This window comes from Pundamilia nyererei, unplaced genomic scaffold, assembly GCF_000239375.1.
Source record: "Pundamilia nyererei isolate P.nyererei 1_Seehausen unplaced genomic scaffold, PunNye1.0 scaffold00058, whole genome shotgun sequence".
Classification (NCBI taxonomy): domain Eukaryota; kingdom Metazoa; phylum Chordata; class Actinopteri; order Cichliformes; family Cichlidae; genus Pundamilia; species Pundamilia nyererei.
In genome coordinates, this window is record NW_005187459.1 from 162,866 (window position 1) to 182,981 (window position 20,116).

Genomic DNA, 20,116 nt, shown 5'->3' on the forward strand with positions numbered 1-20,116 from the left:
GTGTCCTATTGGCAGCCTGTACTGAAGGCTAGGGAGCATCCTTGACAAACAAGCGCAGTCACAGTGAAGGTGAAACAAAACTCTGTACAATGCTTATCCATCTCTGTCGCCATCAGGCCCCTTCATCTACTCAGACATCCTGGACTACAAGAACCTGCGGGAAATTGTGGTGAACAACCGCATCACTTGGCTGGTTCACTACAGCGCCCTCCTCAGTGCTGTTGGAGAGGCTAACGTGGCCTTGGCACGCTCTGTTAACATCACCGGTAAGTGAATTTGTAACCAATCTGTCTCATGTGGGCATAAAGATGTAGGATGATGCTCTTGTTTTTCATGGGGCACTTGCTGAGCGTTTAGCTGTCTGTTTCTCAGGGCTTCACAACATCCTGGACATTGCAGCAGAGCACGGCTTGCGTCTCTTTGTCCCCAGCACCATTGGTGCCTTTGGTCCCACATCCCCCCGCAACCCTACGCCAGATCTGTGTGTGCAGAGACCCCGCACTATCTACGGTGTTTCCAAAGTACATGCTGAGTTGATGGGAGAGGTGAGAGCTCAGAGTTTAATCTAAACTCTTAATGGGCAAACTTGATATCAAAACCATAGAATGTCCTGAAAACTGATGATCCTCAGTGCATGTGCCTGTTTTGTTTTTTTTTTGTTGTTGTTTTTCTTTTGTTTGCATCTATCATCAATTGATGACTGTTAAATCTAAGTTCATCTGAGAAGCTGCTTGTTCTAAATAGCGGAGTTCTTTCTGTTCTTTAACAGTACTACCACCACCGTTATGGGCTGGACTTCCGCTGTCTACGCTATCCTGGAATCATCTCTGCTGATTCCATGCCCGGTGGTGGCACAACAGGTAGGGTGGATTCAGACTACAGATAAGGTTACACTTTTAACGGTTGTTTATTCCTGTGCTGCTATCAAGTGTCAACTTTGTTATGCAACTGATCTATTTCAGAGTGTTGTTATGACTTGTTGCATTTTTTTTTTTTTCATGCCATCGCATAACTTGATCCGGTGTCTCCATATTTTCACTTGTTTGCTCAGCCACCACACCCAAATCCTCTTATCAGTTAGATTTTTAATTACAGTTTAGCTTTTCATAATCGCATGTTCCTCAAATATTTTACTTGGAATACTTTCTGTTTCTGCTGCATTTGTTACTTTCTTTAAGTGCATAACAGAGTTTAGATTTTTCAGCATTTCTGTAACAAGGCTCTTTTTGGTTTTGTTTTGTTCCCCCCCCATCTCTGACCAGACTACGCCGTCCAGATTTTCCACGACGCAATCAAAACTGGCAAGTTTGAGTGCAACCTGAGACCTGACACAAGGCTGCCCATGATGTACATCGACGACTGCCTGCGTGCCACACTGGAGGTGATGGAAGCACCGGCTGAGACACTAAGCATGAGGACGTACAACATCAACGCCATGAGCTTCACCCCCGAGGAACTGGCCCAGGAACTCCAGAAGCAGATGCCTGAGCTGGAGGTCACATATGAGGTTGACCCTGTACGACAGGCAATTGGTAAGCAAGGCTTTGATTTCTTAAAGGAGAAACTTCTCATTAATCTTTGATATTTTTTTTGATGGTGAAAATCCTATAAGATAAACTGACACATGCTTTAAATCTGTTCCTTTTCAGCTGACAGCTGGCCGATGAACTTTGATGACTCCAATGCACGGAATGACTGGGCCTGGAAACACGATTATGATCTCCCAGAACTCGTTCAGACGATGCTCAACTTCTTTGGCTCAGAAACACGCATGGCTCGTTTTAACTGAGGCAACGCGGCATCAATCGTAGTATTTTTTTTAAAATGTTTTTTTTGTACATAATGTAAAACACTGACCAAAGAGAACAGAGAAACATGGCCTGTAAGTCATCATCATCCTCTCACTTCTCTGTGTAACATCAGCAGGGTCCTTCTTGCTTGCCACCGACCGGGCTTGTCTCAAATGTAATGGTCAATGAGGACTAGAAGATCCTCACCCCCATCCCTGGAATCTAGTCTCTCCACCTCTGCTTTGCTCTCTTTTATCCCTTTTCTATTTAGAGATTTGGGTGAGGGGCAGTCAATGAGTTGAATTGGTGTCAACATTATCAACCTGAAGCTGCGTTTAGATGAAACAAAGGGTAACTTGCATGCTGAAGAATTGTGCAAATTTTTGCAATATTTTCTGATGAATCTAGTTAACAAATGGGGAATGTTGCATTGTACAACTGAAAGCATTTCTATGTTTTTCTTTTGAAAACCCAAATGGTAAGGTTTTTTGGGGGGGGGGTTTTTCCTGCTAAATTTCCATAATCTGGGAATTTTAGGCCTAAAGCTTTGGGGCCAAACTCAAGCAAGAGGTATACTCGTACACGAGGTGTATCCTTTGTTGCACTTTAGACAGTTGGATCTTAAAACCTCTCACAAATAAAGGAGCCTAATCACCTACAGGGATGAATACCTGATACATTGTATCCATTGTTTTTTCAAGCAGTGTGGTGCAGGGATTCTTAAGAATTGTTTTTTCTTTGTATTCCATGACAAATTATTTATTCTGTTGGTGTTTTAATATGCGGGAGCACTTCTTAGCACTCTCTTTTTTCTTTTATTTCCACATGTTGCTGTCCATGTTTGTTACTTCATTTTTAACATTAGGTCTTTGATTATTTTCACATGAAAGAGAAATGAGAGTTTAGAGGAGACTGTATTTGTGTAAAAGGAACTCTGAAGATTGTCTTCTATGTGAATGTCTTAGCAGGTTTTGCCTGTTCATTCAAACAGCAAGCTTTGACAATAAAAAGAGAAATTGCATAACTGTGAGTCCTTTTCCAGTAATTTTCTACACCTTCTATTTAACCATCAGTTTGTTGACCTGTAGTGAGTTCAAAACCCGGGCTCGAGGAGGGCAGCTTGCCATACCAAAAACGTTTGTACAGACTGTTCTCCCACAGATAAAGGAAGTGTGAACACATCAGTCCTGAGAACACAACTCTTTCCTTCTCTGTAAAGAATGTTAGAGCTGTTACGTTTTAAAGGAATTCATTTGCATTTGTTTTAAAGCAGATCAGTGATCTCTAGCACACATATTGGGCTGTGAGCTGTGCATGCTGTTGATCAGAACTTGGATAATTTAGTTACTGACAGCAGAGTTAAGTGTGCTATAGTATGCATTTACTGGCCTTAATGGTTGCTCAAAGCTTAACCTGTTGATAGATGTAGAACTGACAATCAGATTACAGTCAAATACAGTGGGGCAAAAAAGTATTTAGTCAGCCACCGATTGTGCAAGTTCCCCCACTTAAAATGATGACAGAGGTCAGTAATTTGCACCAGAGGTACACTTCAACTGTGAGAGACAGAATGTGGAAAAAAAAAATTCCATGAATCCACATGGTAGGATTTGTAAAGAATTTATTCGTAAATTAGGGTGGAAAATAAGTATTTGGTCACCTCAAACAAGGAAAATCTCTGGCTCTCACAGACCTGTAACGTCTTCTGTAAGAAGCTTTTCTGTCCCCCACTCTTTACCTGTATGAATGGCACCTGTTTGAACTCATCATCTGTATAAAAGACACCTGTCCACAGCCTCAAACAGTCAGACTCCAAATGCCGCCATGGCCAAGACCAAAGAGCTTTCGAAGGACACCAGGAAAAGTATTGTAGACCTGCACCAGACTGGGAAGAGTGAATCTACAATAGGCAAGCAGCTTGGTGTGAAAAAATCAACTGTGGGAGCAATCATCAGAAAATGGAAGACATACAAGACCACTAATAATCTCCCTCGATCTGGGGCTCCACGCAAGATCTCATCCCATGGGGTCAAAATGATCATGAGAACGGTGAGCAAAGATCCCAGAACCACACGGGGGGACCTGGTGAATGACCTGCAGAGAGCTGGGACCAAAGTAACAAAGGTCACCATCAGTAACACACTACAACGGCAGGGAATCAAATCCCGCAGTGCCAGACGTGTTCCGCTGCTGAAGCCAGTGCATGTCCAGGCCCGTCTGAAGTTTGCCAGAGAGCACATGGATGATACAGCAGAGGATTGGGAGAATGTCATGTGGTCAGATGAAACCAAAGTAGAACTTTTTGGTATAAACTCAACTCGTCGTGTTTGGAGGAAGAAGAATACTGAGTTGCATCCCAAGAACACCATACCTACTGTGAAGCATGGGGGTGGAAACATCATGCTATGGGGCTGTTTTTCTGCCAAGGGGACAGGACGACTGATCCGTGTTAAGGACAGAATGAATGGGGCCATGTATCGTGAGATTTTGAGCCAAAACCACCTTCCATCAGTGAGAACTTTGAAGATGAAACGAGGCTGGGTCTTCCAACATGACAATGATCCAAAACACACCGCCCGGGCAACAAAGGAGTGGCTCCGTAAGAAGCATTTGAAAGTCCTGGAGTGGCCTAGCCAGTCTCCAGACCTCAACCCCATAGAAAATCTGTGGCGGGAGTTGAAAGTCCGTGTTGCTCGGCGACAGCCCCAAAACATCACTGCTCTCGAGAAGATCTGCATGGAGGAATGGGCCAAAATACCAGCTACTGTGTGTGCAAACCTGGTAAAGACCTATAGTAAACGTTTGACCTCTGTTATTGCCAACAAAGGTTATGTTACAAAGTATTGAGTTGTATTTTTGTTATTGACCAAATACTTATTTTCCACCCTGATTTACGAATAAATTCTTTACAAATCCTACCATGTGGATTCATGGATTTTTTTTTCACATTCTGTCTCTCACAGTTGAAGTGTACCTCTGGTGCAAATTACTGACCTCTGTCATCATTTTAAGTGGGGGAACTTGCACAATCGGTGGCTGACTAAATACTTTTTTGCCCCACTGTATGTTCTTTACTGATCTGAATATAAAGATTACATAGTGGAAATGTCAGAACTTCGAGTAACTTCTCGGCAACTGTATCTTGCTTCAAAGAAGCCAGACTTTCTTGTTCTTGTTTTTAAAGAGGTTTTGATCAACAGTTCTCCAGCTTTCTGAAGGTCTTTAAAAGCTTTTCTTTGGACACTGGCTGCTTTCTCACTCATTTTTAGTCAAGTCCTTGTACCTCACCATTTTCAGAGGAATGTTGTTTTTGTTTAAGCCACTTAACACTGACCTATAAATTATTAAGACATAAAAAAGGCACATATCTCAAAGCAAGAACCAATGTAATGTCTACACATAACTAGCACTAGCAGCCAGTCAAAAAACACAATTTGTTCCAACTTCTTTAACTGAATCAAATATAAAACATTTTGACAGGAATTAAATTGTATTTTTTTCGCCAAATAGGTGTTTAATAACAAAGAGTCACTAGCTGAAACTCTAGTATATCTCACCATGGTGTGCGGTGTGCCTTTAAGAATTTGAGGAAACTGGACAAATGAAGGACAAAATTAGAAAAAGCATCACCAGCAGATGAACAGTATCTGAAAAATTGTATATTTAATATTCCTTTAGCTGATTCTATGAAAAACTCTACCAATGCAGTAAATGCATACCATATAGAAAAACACACCATGGAACACTATCAGTCATGGATTGGCCTCCCCAAAGCCCAGACCTCAACATTATTGAAGCAATGTTGGATCATCTTGACAGAACAAATTTTTATCTCAAACAGTAATGCAGTCTGAAATTTGAGACACACCAAACTACTTCTCTGCTTGATTATTTGAGAGAAATTGAAATTAATTAGCAACCAAAAACTTGTAAAATGCAAAACATTGACCCAGTTTGCATAGTCAATGATGTTCTCCCACAGAAGAATAAGAAAGAGGAAATAAACCTCCCAAAGAAAAGTGTCCTCCTCATCAATAAACCAGAGCTGCTGGATTTTCCTTACAAACGGGATCATAAACTGTAACCCTGAGGACAGCAATGTCCTCCACACATTCAACAGCCTGTCTCATATTTCTCTGTGTCAGTACTGCTGTAGCTGTTCCAGGTGACCTCGCTTTGCTTTGTTTGCAGTTTGTGCTTCACGAGAAAGAGCACAGACGGGGAGTTTATGTCAGTGAAGTGAAAGAAGGGGCGCTGCCTTTTATCTTACTCTCATGAGCTCTCATCACTAATGATCACCTGTTCAATCTTAATATTTGTCGGCAAAACTGCAGGTATACCTCCAAGCTGAGAGGTTTCTTATTTTTTATTTGAAAATCTCAACAAACTATCGGGGAAGCTTTTAAAACTGTGGGATTTCAAACTAGTCCCACCTCCACCTTACCTTGTACAAATCCTTTTAAAATGGGAGTTTTATGTGATTTCTACTCTCCTGAATAACACCAGGTGTGCTTGCAGTCTTGTGCTTTATGGGCTTGAAAATAAAAATCAATATTTGCACCATTTTCACTCTCTGTTGTTGTGAATTAAAAGCAAAGCTTATTCTGGACTAAAAAGACAAACAAAAAAGCTACGTAAAACCTGTAGGACTCGCAGCTAACTTACACTCGTGTGCAGGCATGCACTACAGAGGCATACAACAGTTTGGTCTGGCTGCAGGTTAAGTTCTCAGAGGCAGTTTTCTCCCAAAGAAACTCAGCTATGGATGACTGTATCTGAATGCGAGTGAACATGTCTGTGACAAGGAGGAGGGGCATTAAAGGGTAGTGCAGGAAACAGAGAGGCTCTCTTGTTTTTACTACTTCTGTTCCCCTTCTTGTAAGTGGAACTCAGCCTCTTATGTAAGACATCTCCCTGGGCGCTGCCTTCCACCAGCCAGTCAGAGAGCTTCTCTTGTTGCTCGGTCCCCGCTGCTCTGGTCGTCATCGTGTAAAGAGATTCTCACAGTGTTCAGGAGATTATGTTACACTGGCGCAGTCAGCCGAAGACACCACAGCCTCTGTTCCACAGCCAGCTGTTAGTCTACATGGAGGCTTGTTGCCATGGGGATGCAGGCCAAGGCACTCTCCAAACACCACCAGCACCAAGGACCCAAGACCACAAGCCTTCGTATAACACCCTCCGCCATCAGCAGAAAACAGTAGAGGCCTTTGCTGTACGGTATAGGCCTCCCTATGAGTGCGATCACTGGGGCTTCTCAGCTCTGTGAAACCATTACACAGTTACACACAGGCATGGGTGAAGGAAGCATTCATAAAAATAAAAAAAACATTCATTTACACTACATGAGTTTGCAGAAAGCGCTTCATCCCATAGGGCAATAAAGAATATGAAATATTGTTGGTTACAAATCTCTCAATGTATTTTTCACTGGTTCAGTCGTCTGGAACTGGGCTATATTTACAGCTGTCATAAAATCAATTTTTACTTCGGGGTTATGTTCCCCTTGATGCACTGCGTGGTTAAACTATCTCTAAATTTAGCTCCACGTTTTTAATTTGATGATGTTTAGACCTGATCTGACCTTTTCACCTCAAGTACACGGTGTGCACATGTTTAGAAAAGCACTTTTAGCATTTTATATAACCCACTTCGTTGCTGTAACACGCAAAGCACTCTTTCAAGATTCATGAAAAAATGAATGATGATTGATTAAGTGTAGGTTCTGCTGTCTTGTGAGTTAAGATGAGCACACTTTTTGCTCCTGATCCTTTCATGGCTTTGGTTACGCAACCTAATTCCCTGCTTGAGGTGTTAACCCCAGCCACAGTTCAGGTCAGATTATATGTTCCCTTGATAGAGTTTTGACCGTTAGAAACCCCAAGTGATACCTGACACTGGACCAGCAGATAAAATGAGAGTCGCTCCTTCTAATCTGAGTAAATCTGTGCTTTCAGGACTAGACTCCGTGGCATACAAACATGTCGGTGTACAGTGTAGGCTGGGTTTCACCTTTATGCCAGCCTATTTACAGAGTCTATGTAGCAGTTAGTGACATATTTATTCTGGGCTGTCAGACAAGCTTCAGTCTTTGGCACAGAAAACATGGAAACCAAAACTGTTCAGTTTGAGTGATCATCTTAGTGACTTAAAACACAATGAATGAACAAAACAGCTGCATATCAGACAATAATCAACATGTGAAATCTTCATTTGGAATCACTGTTCAAGAATTCAATTAAAAAATAAATGGCTTAGTAGTAACAACTCCTGCTCTTGCTCTTTCTACACAAACAAATGTGAAGGTGACCCAGGATAACATATCAAGAATAAGAGTTTTACTCTTCAGGTTTTCTTCTAAGAAGTCTGATAAATATTCCCAGAAAGCTTCTACAAACACTTACTCCATCCTAACAATTTTGCCTGCAAAGCTAGGATCCTGCAATGTACTGCTGCAACAATATTAGGTGTCTGTGTTTGTGTAAAATGATCTCTGAAGTTTGTTTTCTGTGCTTGAAAGCCTCATTAGGCTCTGCTTGTTCTTTTGCCCAATTAAAACTTTCTACACCTTTTATTTAATCATTGGTTTGTTGACCTCCAGCAAATTCAAGACTCACACACCACAGGAGAAAGCTGTTGTCCTCGGGCTCGAGGAGGGCAGCTTGCCATGCCAAAAACCTTTGTACAGACTGTTCTCTTAGTTACAGATAAAGCGAGTGTGACAACATCAATCCTGAGAAAACAACTCTTTCCTGCTTGTTAAACAATATTAGAGCTGTTATGTTTTAAAGGAATTAATTTGCATATATTTTAAAGCAGATCAGTGATCTCTAACAAACATATTGAGCCATGTGCGCTTGGATTTTTTAAGGTTGCTATCAGCAGGTGAAATACATGATAATATCCCTTCATTCAGTAAAGCTTAAAATGCTGAGAGATGCAAAATCAAAAATCCCAGTACCTTAAAATATGCTCATACTAATCTGAATATCGAGATTATATAGAGTAAACATCCCAAATCTACAGCACTGTACAAAGTCTTGAGTCAACCCTCATTCCTTTACATTTTGTTTCCAAGGAGCCAGATTTTTGTGACTTGTTTTAATGGGTCTTGAGCAATTTTAAGTCATATCTTTAGGCATTTTGTTACCAGCAGCATGTCAAAAAATGCACAAAACCCCAGCAAAGACCTAACACAGGACCCATAGGAGCTATCTGAACCTTGATCCATCTAATGTTCACTGAAGCATCATCAGAAATTGTTTCAGTGGAAAGGTGGCTGTCTAGAAGTCATTCTTAATGATGGTAAACAGGGAGAAACGGCTGTAGGAGGAGGTCATGAAAGAGGTCCAATACTGAGTGTCTACAGCCATATGAAAAACATGGTGGAGACTCTGTCATGGGTTGGGGCTGCAATTCAATCAGTGTTGTTGGAGATTTCGTCAAAACTGATGCAGCTGTGAGTGTTGAAATGTCAGATTTTGATCTACCATGCTCTAAGCTTAATTTTTTAGCACGCCAATGATCAAAGTGAAAGTCACTATTAAAGAGTCCACCACTGCATCTGTTGATACTATTGCTGTGTCTTTATTTAGGTTTGTGCTAAGTTACATAAGCATGACTACAGTATTTTGTGTGAACTTCAGTTGGCCCATGTGCATTTACTGTTTATTCTGCTGCGGGTAAAGCCGCCGAATTCAAAGGCAGCTAGCAGGCTTCTTTTTCAGAGTTCAAGTGCTTCTTCTTTTAGTGAGAGACCTTTCAACAGGATTTCTAAAGGTGAAAAGTGATATCGGGCATTAAGTGAGAGAGGAGAGATGATTCAGGTTTGCTTCCTTGCTCCCATGAGTTAAGCAACTTTAACAAAACAAAAAGAAAAACAGACAACAATCTTTCCACAGCAGGTCTGCACTGAGATTTCCATAATCATTTGATATTTTTATAGTTCTTCTGGTTCACAAATCCTCTTTATATAAAAACCTCTTTAAATGTGTTGCTGCATAGTCAAAGGTCATTTTGTCAAATGCACCTGTGATATTGCTTTCTCCGCTGCATGTATGGGAAGGAAATTAGGCAGTGCTTTGTTTGACCTGGGCACAGAATAGTTTGGGTGGAACTTGACTGAAAGATCTGGGAGCTGATATCAGCTGAATTGGATCACTGCACATACATTGGCCAAGTGGTCTTGTGATGTGTGCTGGAATATAAACTGTTTGTATTAATTAATTTCTGCTATGATGTCACTTACACCACCAACCCATTTTAGTTTTGTGTCTAACAATTATTGTCTATAGGTGGGCTCTACATGTATTTGTATATTTAGCATTATAGCAGTGTTAAATTCAGAAACCCAGAATAACTCTGATTGGCTGTTTAAACACGCGTGAGCTGCCACGTGCAGCAAACTGTCCTGACCAATGACTGACTGTTTGGCTGTAGCGCCCTCTGTCTGCGAAAAATATTCACCTGTAACGTTAACAAATAAAGTAAAGATAATATGACACGATAAAATAATATAAAAATTCATATAGTATAGTGTTATTCATAATGAATGAGGCACACAACATTTGCTTCCGTGAGGCGATATTCACCTCCGATACCGCCGTAGTCGTGTATTTTGCGCAGGCATATTTTGAGAACCCTATTGGACCTTCGTCAAGCTGTTAAAGGACCTCAGGATGTCCATGCTCGCTGAGCGTATGTATACTTGTTTCACTTTTTAAAAATATATATTTATTTTTTCTGACGTCGCATGACGCTACGTTTAGGTGGTTATTTTCGCACCCCCGGTCTACAAAATATGTCACATAGTTTCCTCCTGAAAACGCTCATTAGTTTGTAGAATTGTGTATTAAAGTATTCCGGTAGTTAGCATTAGCATTTTTAACAGCTGTCTGTGGACACGTGTTTTTTCTTTTGACTGCTTCCTAACGACAGTAACTCACTCATTTGTAGTTAGGTTTTGCTCTGGGGATGCAGAAGTTTATTAAAACATGCACTCTGTTAACTCTTTAATCGTAAGTTGTGGCAGAAAGCTCGCTGGAAGCATGGTTGGAGTGTAAAACTTCAATTGTGATCTCTCATAACTGTCAGGTTAGCTCCTGTCATGAACACACGCATAATGCATCCCGTCTTTGTTTTTATCGGTGTTAATCATATGTGCGTTGGCTCCATAAACCCAGTGTCAGTCAGGCGTATAGACAATTTAAAGTAGGAGACGATGTGACTGACTTGTTCTGGTTTCCTGTTATGTAACACTGTTGCTGCTGTTGTATGTTCAGCTCGTAGGAAGCTTAAGTGGTCTGTCGACCCCAGGAACAGCGCCTGGAGTAATGATGACTCCAAATTTGGCCAGAAGATGCTTGAGCGAATGGGGTGGTCCAAGGGAAAGGTAAGTAATGAAAGCGGTTAATATTGTTTTTTTGGGGGGGTTTTTCCTCAGAGACTGTACATTGGAAGAACTGGTGAGCATGTCTCATGTCTCTCTCTCCCCCCCTTTTTTTTCCCTTTCTTTTTCAAATCTGAATTAAGGGTCTGGGGAGGAGTGAGCAAGGCTCAACTGACCATATCAAAGTGAAAGTTAAAAATGACAGCTATGGGCTTGGAGCAAATGCCAGCTGTGAGGTAAGCAAACGTTTAAAGCCCAGTTTCACGTTTGAATCAAATGAAGGCTTTTAAAAAGTCACATCTGTGTTGACCCTAACTACGTCATTTTGTTTTGCATGGTGTAATTTGAGATTTTTCGACTTTTACAAATCCTCATTAATTATTTAAGTTGTCATTTTAACCTGTCGTTTTTTAGTCACATTGTGTTGCCGTGTATGATTTTTCCACAGGATAAGTGGATTGCTCACCAAGATGATTTTAATGAGCTGCTTGCTCAACTGAACAGCTGCCATGGTCAAAACAGCAGCAGTGGTATGTACACGAAGCCCGATAAACCTTTATCAACTTTATACAACTAAATTTCTGAGCTGTGGGACTAATAAAGGCGATCATATCTTAATAAGACAAACTAATGAAAACTAATGAAGGCTGCTTGTCTTGTGTCATAGCACAACATAGCAGCATGTCAAGTATACGATGATATCCTGGATGGCCAGGATATAGTGACTTCCTACATGTTCATAATTATATTTGGTTAGTTTTATAGTTCATTCTGCCATTGATCAACTATGTAGAGTACTATGCAAAAGTCTTGAGTCATATATTTTACTAGGAAAATGGGAAATAGATGCATTCATTTATTGAAATGTTCAAACATGCATGGAAATACAGTATAAAATTCAACAACAGAGTTTATAGAATTCTGACTTTTAAAGTCAATATTTAGTATGACCACCTTTATTGTTCAACTCGCTTGAGCCGTTTTCTTGTCATTTCTTTAAAATTCTCCAGAAATCCTTTAGAACTATTGGTCAAGAGCACTTGATTATAAGACGGTGTGGCTCCTTGGAAGCAAAATGTAAAGAAATTAGGAATGGTTCAAGAGTTCTGCACAGTACTGAATGTTATATTGTAAAGCATGTAGTGTTGGTGCATGCTGGTGTTAAAAGAAATGCAAAACAAACTCATATTCAATAGTAACATTTCCAAAACAAGTGAAAACTTTTATCTGTTATCAAGCAACACAAAACTGCAAAAAAACAAAAAAAGTCTGTTTTGATCAATCAGCCCGTTGGACAGTAGAGGGTGCTACAGTGCAACATTTAGTTACTTAAAGGCAAGGCTATATTCACAGTAACCATTATCCTCAGTGCTGACAAAAACATGTTTACACTACCGGATGATGATACTAAATAACATTCTTCTAATTTTCTAACTCAATCTGGGTCATATTTCAACTTTTATCTTCAATTTTCTTCTTCTGTAGAAACTCCACCAGATGAGCAGAAAGGCTTCAGTTTGGAAGAAAAATCCAAGACATCCAAAAAGAGGGTCCACTACATGAAATTCACTAAAGGTGGGTTTATCATGAGGCGGCAATGGAGCGAGATGAACAGGAATAAATGTGCTAAGATATACGATGCTAAACACAGTTTTCTTGCTCTCTGCAGCAATTACCTGTCAAACTATATCCTATTTAAAAAAACAATTAAAAAGTCAGCCAGGAGGCCTGATTATATTCTTAACACAGCAGAAAGTTAGAAACGCATTGAGGATAATTAGTTCATTCTAACTGCAAGCAAAAATAATCCCCCCTGCTTTCTTATTTTGATGCCAATATACACCTGCATACCATCTACTCAGGGAGACGGACAGACAACCTCTTTGACCCTCGTTAAGCTTTGTGCTCGTCTCAGACCACAGGCTCTGATCAGAGCTCCGTCAGCCTGTCCTGGGTCAGCTGGCCTGGTGTGAGCACTAGGGGAGGTTATTTATAACTCTCCCCTCTCCTTTCATTGCTCTTTTACACGTCAGGAAGTTAAGATTTGCTGGTCAAGGCCAGAACACTGATAGGCGTAAGGAGGACTTTTGTGTTCTGGACCAAAATGGGTAACTGCTAGCCCATATTTTACTGCTGAGTCGCTGCATTTGGGCTTGCAGCATAGTTTCACGATCACACACCTACCTTCTTTGGTGAAATGATGAAACTGTGTGTTATTTTGTACTTGGATTATGTAGCTGATACAGATACTATTTTTGTTTTGTATGTTAGTGCACTCATTGATTGTAAACATGTCTAAATAATAATACAATAACAATAATTATTTGTCACTAGCTTAAAATCTACCTCATCAAGTCAGCATGCTCTGCAAAAACAAAATACCTCAACTTTTGCCTCACCTGGAAGAGCCTTCTAAACTTTACGTCATTCAATAGCAGCTTCCTGCTTCCTGTTTGGGGCATCTGGCATCTCCATTTACTGGCCCCCCAAAAACAACAACCTCCCGTGACCTATTAGATGACCCATCCTGATAAAACACTGCCTCGGTCTCTCCCCCAGACCCTCTTGCCCTGTTTTTGTATTTAAATTTAGCGGGGGCCAAAAACGGACCCTTTTTTTTTTTTTTTTTTTTTTTTTGCGTGAGTGTTTCCTGACAGATGAGATTCACCTATACAAGAGACACGCAAAGCATAGAGCGTGGACATGGCGGGATGATGATGATGCTGATGCTCAGTTTTTCTTGGTTCACTACAGATCAGAGTTAGATGCTGAGTGCTCGTACAGCCTTGTGTGAAGTTTAGTTTAGATTGAAACCTTTGTGACTCACCCAGAAGCACCTTTGGCTCATTCTGTTTCCGCCTGCTTCCTGATCGCTTTACATTGTTATATACAGCGCACTGCCTTTTTAACCACATCTGCTTTTGAAATGTGAAATATGGCCAACTAAGTTTCTTATATGTTATTAGGCCTCATGAGTGTACAAGATAAAATTTAGTCCAATCTGGATCTGGACAGTTATTTTATAAAATACTGTGCTGAAGCTTAGATTTAATTTGAGTAGGTTTACATCAACATCTGTATGGGAGAGGATGACTGTTAACACATAATTGGAATCGCACTGAGATGTCAAACTCATTTTACATCATGGGCCACATACAGAGAAGGTCCCCTCTCTGTAAGTGTAGAGAAATTTAACTACATGTGTAATAAAGGAGAAACCATCATTGAAGGAAAAAGAAGAAAAATGCTGTCAGCACGAGTCTTTGTGCTTAAATTGTAAGAATTAAATGTGTAAAATACAGAAATCCACAACTCGGTTAGTTTGGTGTAGTTTGAATAGCCATGGGTGAGGTCCTCCACATTTTTTATTTTTTATTTTTTTTAAACTGTCCAGTGGACCGGAGCCTTTGTTGAGCCCTGGGCTTGTTTGACTGCTCTGGACATTTTTTAAAATCTCTGATTTATCCTAGTGTGTCTTGTGTGCAAGTTCCATTGGCATAAATGCATGCCCCGGCCGTCTCTATAGTGGTCTCTGTTGTTGAAAATTTAAGTTTAATTTTGTCTCATTAGTCTGAACTGTTTCACACCAGTTTCTTGTTAAATGTGTCTTCTACATGTTTCTAGTGAACCTGCTGAAATGCTACTCTTATTCCCACCAGATGTTTATAAAATTTCAGAGGAAACTAAAGAGAAAATTTGCAGTTCATTGCATTTGGCATGTTGAGAAGGAAACCGTTTAGGGGGATTGCAGGTGCAATTATTGTAGCTGGACTCTTGAAGGAGAGTGCAGCTCTGTTGACCGTAGACCTTCAACTGTCTTTGGGAATATAACACCGTTTTAACATGTTGCTATACAAAGAGGTGGCAACCGTTGTCACGCAACAATAAAGGAGGCTGGTATTTCATGTTTGACTGTACGCAACTTATAATTTAATTGGAAACTTGAGACTCCCAGTTCTCAGTGGTCTGATAGGCGTTTATGTTCAGTGCACTTTGAACTAGAGAACTGTCATTTTTGACCTTTTTAAATTGAGAACATATTTATTGTTCTCTCTAAGTGGCAGGTGACAGTATTTTATGTATTGGGCACCTCCTCTTGACAGATCATCATTTTGTTTTCAGTTTATGGCGCAGATTAAAACCAAAGAGTTACCTGGCAACATATAACCTGTCACGGCTGTTTGCAAGTTTCCACCGACCGCTCTCCTCTCTGTGAAGCTGTTGCCAAGTTGAGGCTTGGATTTAGAGTTGTTAAGCTTGTTAAATGAGAGGTTGAAAAGATCAGGTAATAGCTCTGTCATTGACTGTCAGCCTTTTCGTGATAGTTTCTCTGGTTGAATATTCCAACCTCATTTGAGCCATTGTTTATTTAGTCCAGTAGTTTTTTGCATCTAAAACACTTCACCACCACACAGCTTCAGTTGAATAAATTTTATTCTAAGATTGGACTACTTTTAGCTTGGTTTAGAGCAGTTATGCTTGTGAATTGTTTAAGTCAGGGGTGTCAAACATAAAGCCCAGGAGCCAGAATTGGCCTGGCAAAGCCTAGATTCCAGACCATTGGACAGCTTGGAAAATATGAAAGAGGGCATAAATTTTGGACTTTTATCTGTATTTTCACAAGTTTGTCTTACCTACAAAGACCTCCCTCATGGGCATTCAAACTATACCAAAGTAATTAAGTAACAGATAAACAACTAAATAGCCCAAATAAAAGGGATCTTTTCTGTTATTTTCTGGCCCTCAGGGTGAAATAAGTTTGACATCCTTGGTTTAAACCATTTATCTGCAACTATTGGCCCATCATTTCAAAACACTGGTGCACTCCATTTAACAGCTATTGATTCCATTTAGTCACTAATTGATTATGCCTTTGAAAAAACTCCTAGATAAAGATTCAGTTACCTATAACTATTATAACAGCTTATCTGCACTTTCCAACAAACGGATCTAATAGTTTATCCGTACTCTTATCTAATGCTTGTTAGCCATAATTAAACATTTTTCCATTATGATCATTATTTCAATCATCTATGTTTTCTTTTTGGCTCTCAGTTTGTACTGCTTAACTTTTTTTGTACTCACATTTTGATTCAAAAGCAAGTTTAAGTTAAAATTCTTCCCGGGTCTTCCCCTCTCACTTCTGCCGAATTGCCCCATTCTTGAGAATTGGCTTGGCTTGGTCTATAACCAGTCACTGAGCTCAGTGCATTCCTGCAGTACTGCTGTAAAAACATTGTGGCCACAGCATCATCAGTACCTCTCCCTTTTAGTGCAGGTCTCCTCCCGACTCTCCCTTTCTTTTTTCCCTTTTTTTTTTTTAATATTGATATCCTGTTCATGCTGGCTCTCTCTCTGCCAGCGCTGAGGATTGATGGCCTTTGTTTGTGGGGAAAGGCACCAAAATCTCCACTGCTTAGGTCCAGGGCCCACAGCATAAACCAGTAACCCAGTTTTAATTGCTACCTCCATCTATCACCTGTCAGGGCAGCAAGGGTGGTTGATGCGGAATTTAACTACAGCTCTCCATCGGCTACTCTGTGTTGGCTTCGTTCCAGCTTTTGGGCTTTTAATTAAACATGTTTTTGCATCACGGCCAAAGTGAATTGATGGAGCCTAACAGACCGTGTGAATTGCATGTATATATGCTGAGGACCTCCTGTTCTAATTTCACTGACAGTGTTTTCTGTTCACTGGAGCTTCTGTAAGTCTCTACTGATAATTGTCGTTTCATCTGTGACCTTGGAAACCGCAAACCTTTTCCACTGCATGTGGGCAGTACCCACGCTTCATCACATTTAAGTGTATTCATCCAACTTTAAACGCATAGTGGGAAAAACTAGGATTTTTCTTTTTTTAATCAGAACGTTGTTATTTGCACTTTCACCTGAAAGCCTGACAATTTTGACAGGCACTTCCTCATCCAAACAGTAGAAAGGTCAAATTGGATATAATTTTTGTCTGACCGGAGTTCACTAGATGACAACCACCACAGCAAACACCCCCCCACCCCACCCACCCCCACCGTCCTTTCCATTTATTTTACTTTTCATCGGACTTTCTTGGTTTTGCTGCTTAGACCTTGTATGTGCAGGGACTTTCAAAGCCAAGGGCAGGGGAGATAGAGGTTTAAAAGCAATAAATAACCGAATGTTATCAGAGCCCCGCTGAAGGAAGAGGATGCAGCTGCATGAACAGGACCCAGGCTTGAGACAAGCCACTGTGTGCTTCAGGAGTCTTTGAGGACCCGCTTGAAAAGGGGAATCCGGAGGCGTGGCGTAGCAGACCTTTTCGTCCAGTTTATTTTTCTTTACCGTTTTATCCCTGCAAAAAGAATACAGCCCCCCACCACCCCTACCCTGTTTCTTTTATTTACTCAGTGACCACCTTCTGCTCACCCCCAACACACAAACACACACAAAGGTACTCAGCTGCAATATTTAAAGGTTTGTCTGGAAAAAAGAGAAACAATAAACAATGTTCTTTAAGAAAAAAAAAAAGCGTGCATGTTGTTGAAAATGGGACTGAATCAATTTTTATCACCTTTTAATTCATAAGGTGGTCTTTTTATTCCGAGTCGCAGCACAAAAGTTTTCCAGCCTGGTGTTAATGATTTGTACATATTCTTTTCTGCTTATTACTCTTTCAGGAAAGGATCTATCCAGTCGTAGTGAAACAGATCTTAACTGTATCTTTGGGAAGAGGGCTAAATCAGCAAAAGTCCAAGATCAGGTAAGAGATTACACCTATTTACATCATTCAGAATTAGAAAAAAAGTTGTTTTGAGACTTCAATATTATAATTTATAAAAACATTAGTTTTTATTTTTATTAATCAAATCCACTTAGTTTAACAAGTTAAAAACAACCTGTCCTTTGGCTTCGCACAAAAGCTTTGTAGATAGTAATTCTAATCCAGTGGGTGCGTTCCTAAAATATTAGTGCAAGGGCACAGGACTCTGATCTTCCTTAACCCCGTCAAAGTCAAGCGTGCAGTCCAGCAGGAGATGCCGCACCACTGGCCCAGCTGGCTTGCACTTATCTGTGTCTCCTTGGTAATTCCAAATGATTATTGGTTGCTGATGCTTCCTTCCATCGGTAACTCTGGTATCATCTGGTCCTTCTGCTTCTGCGGGGTACGGCTCCTTGAGCAGCCCGTGGCCCTAGATTAGCCGTGTCACAGCATGCAGCTTTAACACCTCTAACAGGCCACCGATGGCAGCAAGAGCGCCTAAATCCAGTTAAGGGATTTGCACTCTTACCCCCTACTCCTCTCCCTCGCACTCCTGCTTTGCTGTACTTCTGTCTCGAAGCGTCACATCAGCTAGTTAAGAGTGCCAGCGGGCATTATTAAAGGAACATCAAAATTGCAGTGAGGTGTGCAGAAATCTGAAATGATGACGCTTGCAAAAAAAGTTTCTTTTTTGCTCTTGGCATTGGTGGGCCCATCACTTCAAACGTCACTTTGCCATTTGGCGTTATGGTAGGTCTCATGCTTTTGGAACATGGCTTACGAGCCTGCGGGTCAGAGTTGTATTTCGAATCCAGTAAGAACCTTTAGCTTACATATCAAAAACAAAATGTTATTTATGAAATTTGCCTGCATCATCTTTCTATTGATTTTTAAATAAGTTGTCAAGCTGTTTTAATCAGAAAATCAGCTCAAGTGTTTATCTGTGGAGGTATATGAAGCCGTACTTATTCAAACTCACATCAAAGATGTCATTTATTGAAATGAAAGACAGATGAGTGAATTATATAGTTAAAAATACATGTACATAAAAGATGCTATTAAAAATGATCTAAGCTGATTAATAGAACAGATTTACATGCACAGAAGAACTGGAAATTATTAAGCACCCACATAACTTGTACTTTTTATTATTTTATTATGAAAAAAATAACACATTTAAAAATGTGCAATAAAAACTTTTTTTTTGTTGTTCTTAGAACTTTTACTGGCCCAGTAGAGGGCCAGAAGAACAATAACATATCTAGCTTTTGGACTCCAAGGCCCAGAAAAAGCCTCTTGCTGGCTTCTTGTGTTTATCTCGAGCATTTGGCTTGAAGAAATTGGCATCTTAAATATCCATAAATTGTACAAAATCCACCCTGCCCTATTCCCCCAGCAGGTGCTGAGCCATAACATCACAATGGCAGCTGCTCCCCAGCTGATTAACACTGGAAATGCAAGCAATACACACCATATTTTTTCCCTCTCTAAACGTTTGGTTATGGGTTGTTATTTTACAGCCAGGAGGGACACCATTGACCATATCGAAAACACTCAACACAATTACAATGCTTTCCCATGAGGCCTTGTGTTGAAACCCAGCAACATCTGAGGTTGCTGGAAAAGAGGCAAAGAGGGTGATGGACCAATCGAGCTCTAGGCATTTTGCCGAATCTCTTGCGAGAGTGAAGGCGACGCTGCCAGTGACCCTCAGCTCACACTGATCTGTGCTTACATTTAACTGCTGTTGCTGCAAAAGTATAATATATGCTTGCAGTAATCTCAATGCCCCATGGAGTTGTAACCCTTAGTAGCGACGAGCTTTGGCTTGATGGTGTAGTTGATTTGTAGTGGCTTGCAGAAGCCACTGCCACCGGTCGCATTATATCACATATCTGCATCGTGACAAGGTGAGGCCAAGAGACTTTGACCAAATCTGGATCGGCTTCTCCAGACCTGCCCTCCTTCCCCCTCATGAATCTTCCAGCACAATCACACCCACTGCTGTCTCTCCGGCCTCCTTTCCACCAGTTCCTCACTGCTGGTGTTTTCCTTCCTTTGCAGTGATGTGCTTCCTGCTCACCTCTTATCGCGGCTCACAACCCTCCCTGAAGTGCAGACAAGCGCATGCGCACACGCACAAACACACACACACACACACACACACACACACACACACACACACACACACACACACACACACACA

General features: G+C 40.7%; 2 protein-coding genes across 3 annotated transcripts in view; both read left to right on the top strand.

Annotated features, from left to right (window-relative positions):
* tdh (L-threonine dehydrogenase) overlaps nt 1-2,814 on the top strand; it is a 5,622-nt gene extending 2,808 nt beyond the window's left edge. For both annotated transcript variants that reach the window (XM_005734327.1, XM_005734328.1), the window contains exons 5-9: nt 117-266; nt 373-545; nt 770-860; nt 1,263-1,532; nt 1,650-2,814. In XM_005734327.1, coding sequence (XP_005734384.1) covers nt 117-266; nt 373-545; nt 770-860; nt 1,263-1,532; nt 1,650-1,789 — 824 coding nt within the window. In that variant the 3' untranslated portion in view covers nt 1,790-2,814. The remainder of the gene's footprint in view (nt 1-116; nt 267-372; nt 546-769; nt 861-1,262; nt 1,533-1,649) is intronic.
* A 7,581-nt stretch (nt 2,815-10,395) lies between these two features.
* The window catches only part of pinx1 (PIN2 (TERF1) interacting telomerase inhibitor 1), a 19,956-nt gene continuing 10,235 nt past the window's right edge, over nt 10,396-20,116 (top strand). Inside the window, exons 1-6 of the mRNA XM_005734329.1 lie at nt 10,396-10,487; nt 11,072-11,181; nt 11,322-11,414; nt 11,627-11,708; nt 12,664-12,753; nt 17,828-17,910. Of these exons, the coding sequence (XP_005734386.1) occupies nt 10,469-10,487; nt 11,072-11,181; nt 11,322-11,414; nt 11,627-11,708; nt 12,664-12,753; nt 17,828-17,910 (477 nt within the window). The 5' untranslated portion in view covers nt 10,396-10,468. The remainder of the gene's footprint in view (nt 10,488-11,071; nt 11,182-11,321; nt 11,415-11,626; nt 11,709-12,663; nt 12,754-17,827; nt 17,911-20,116) is intronic.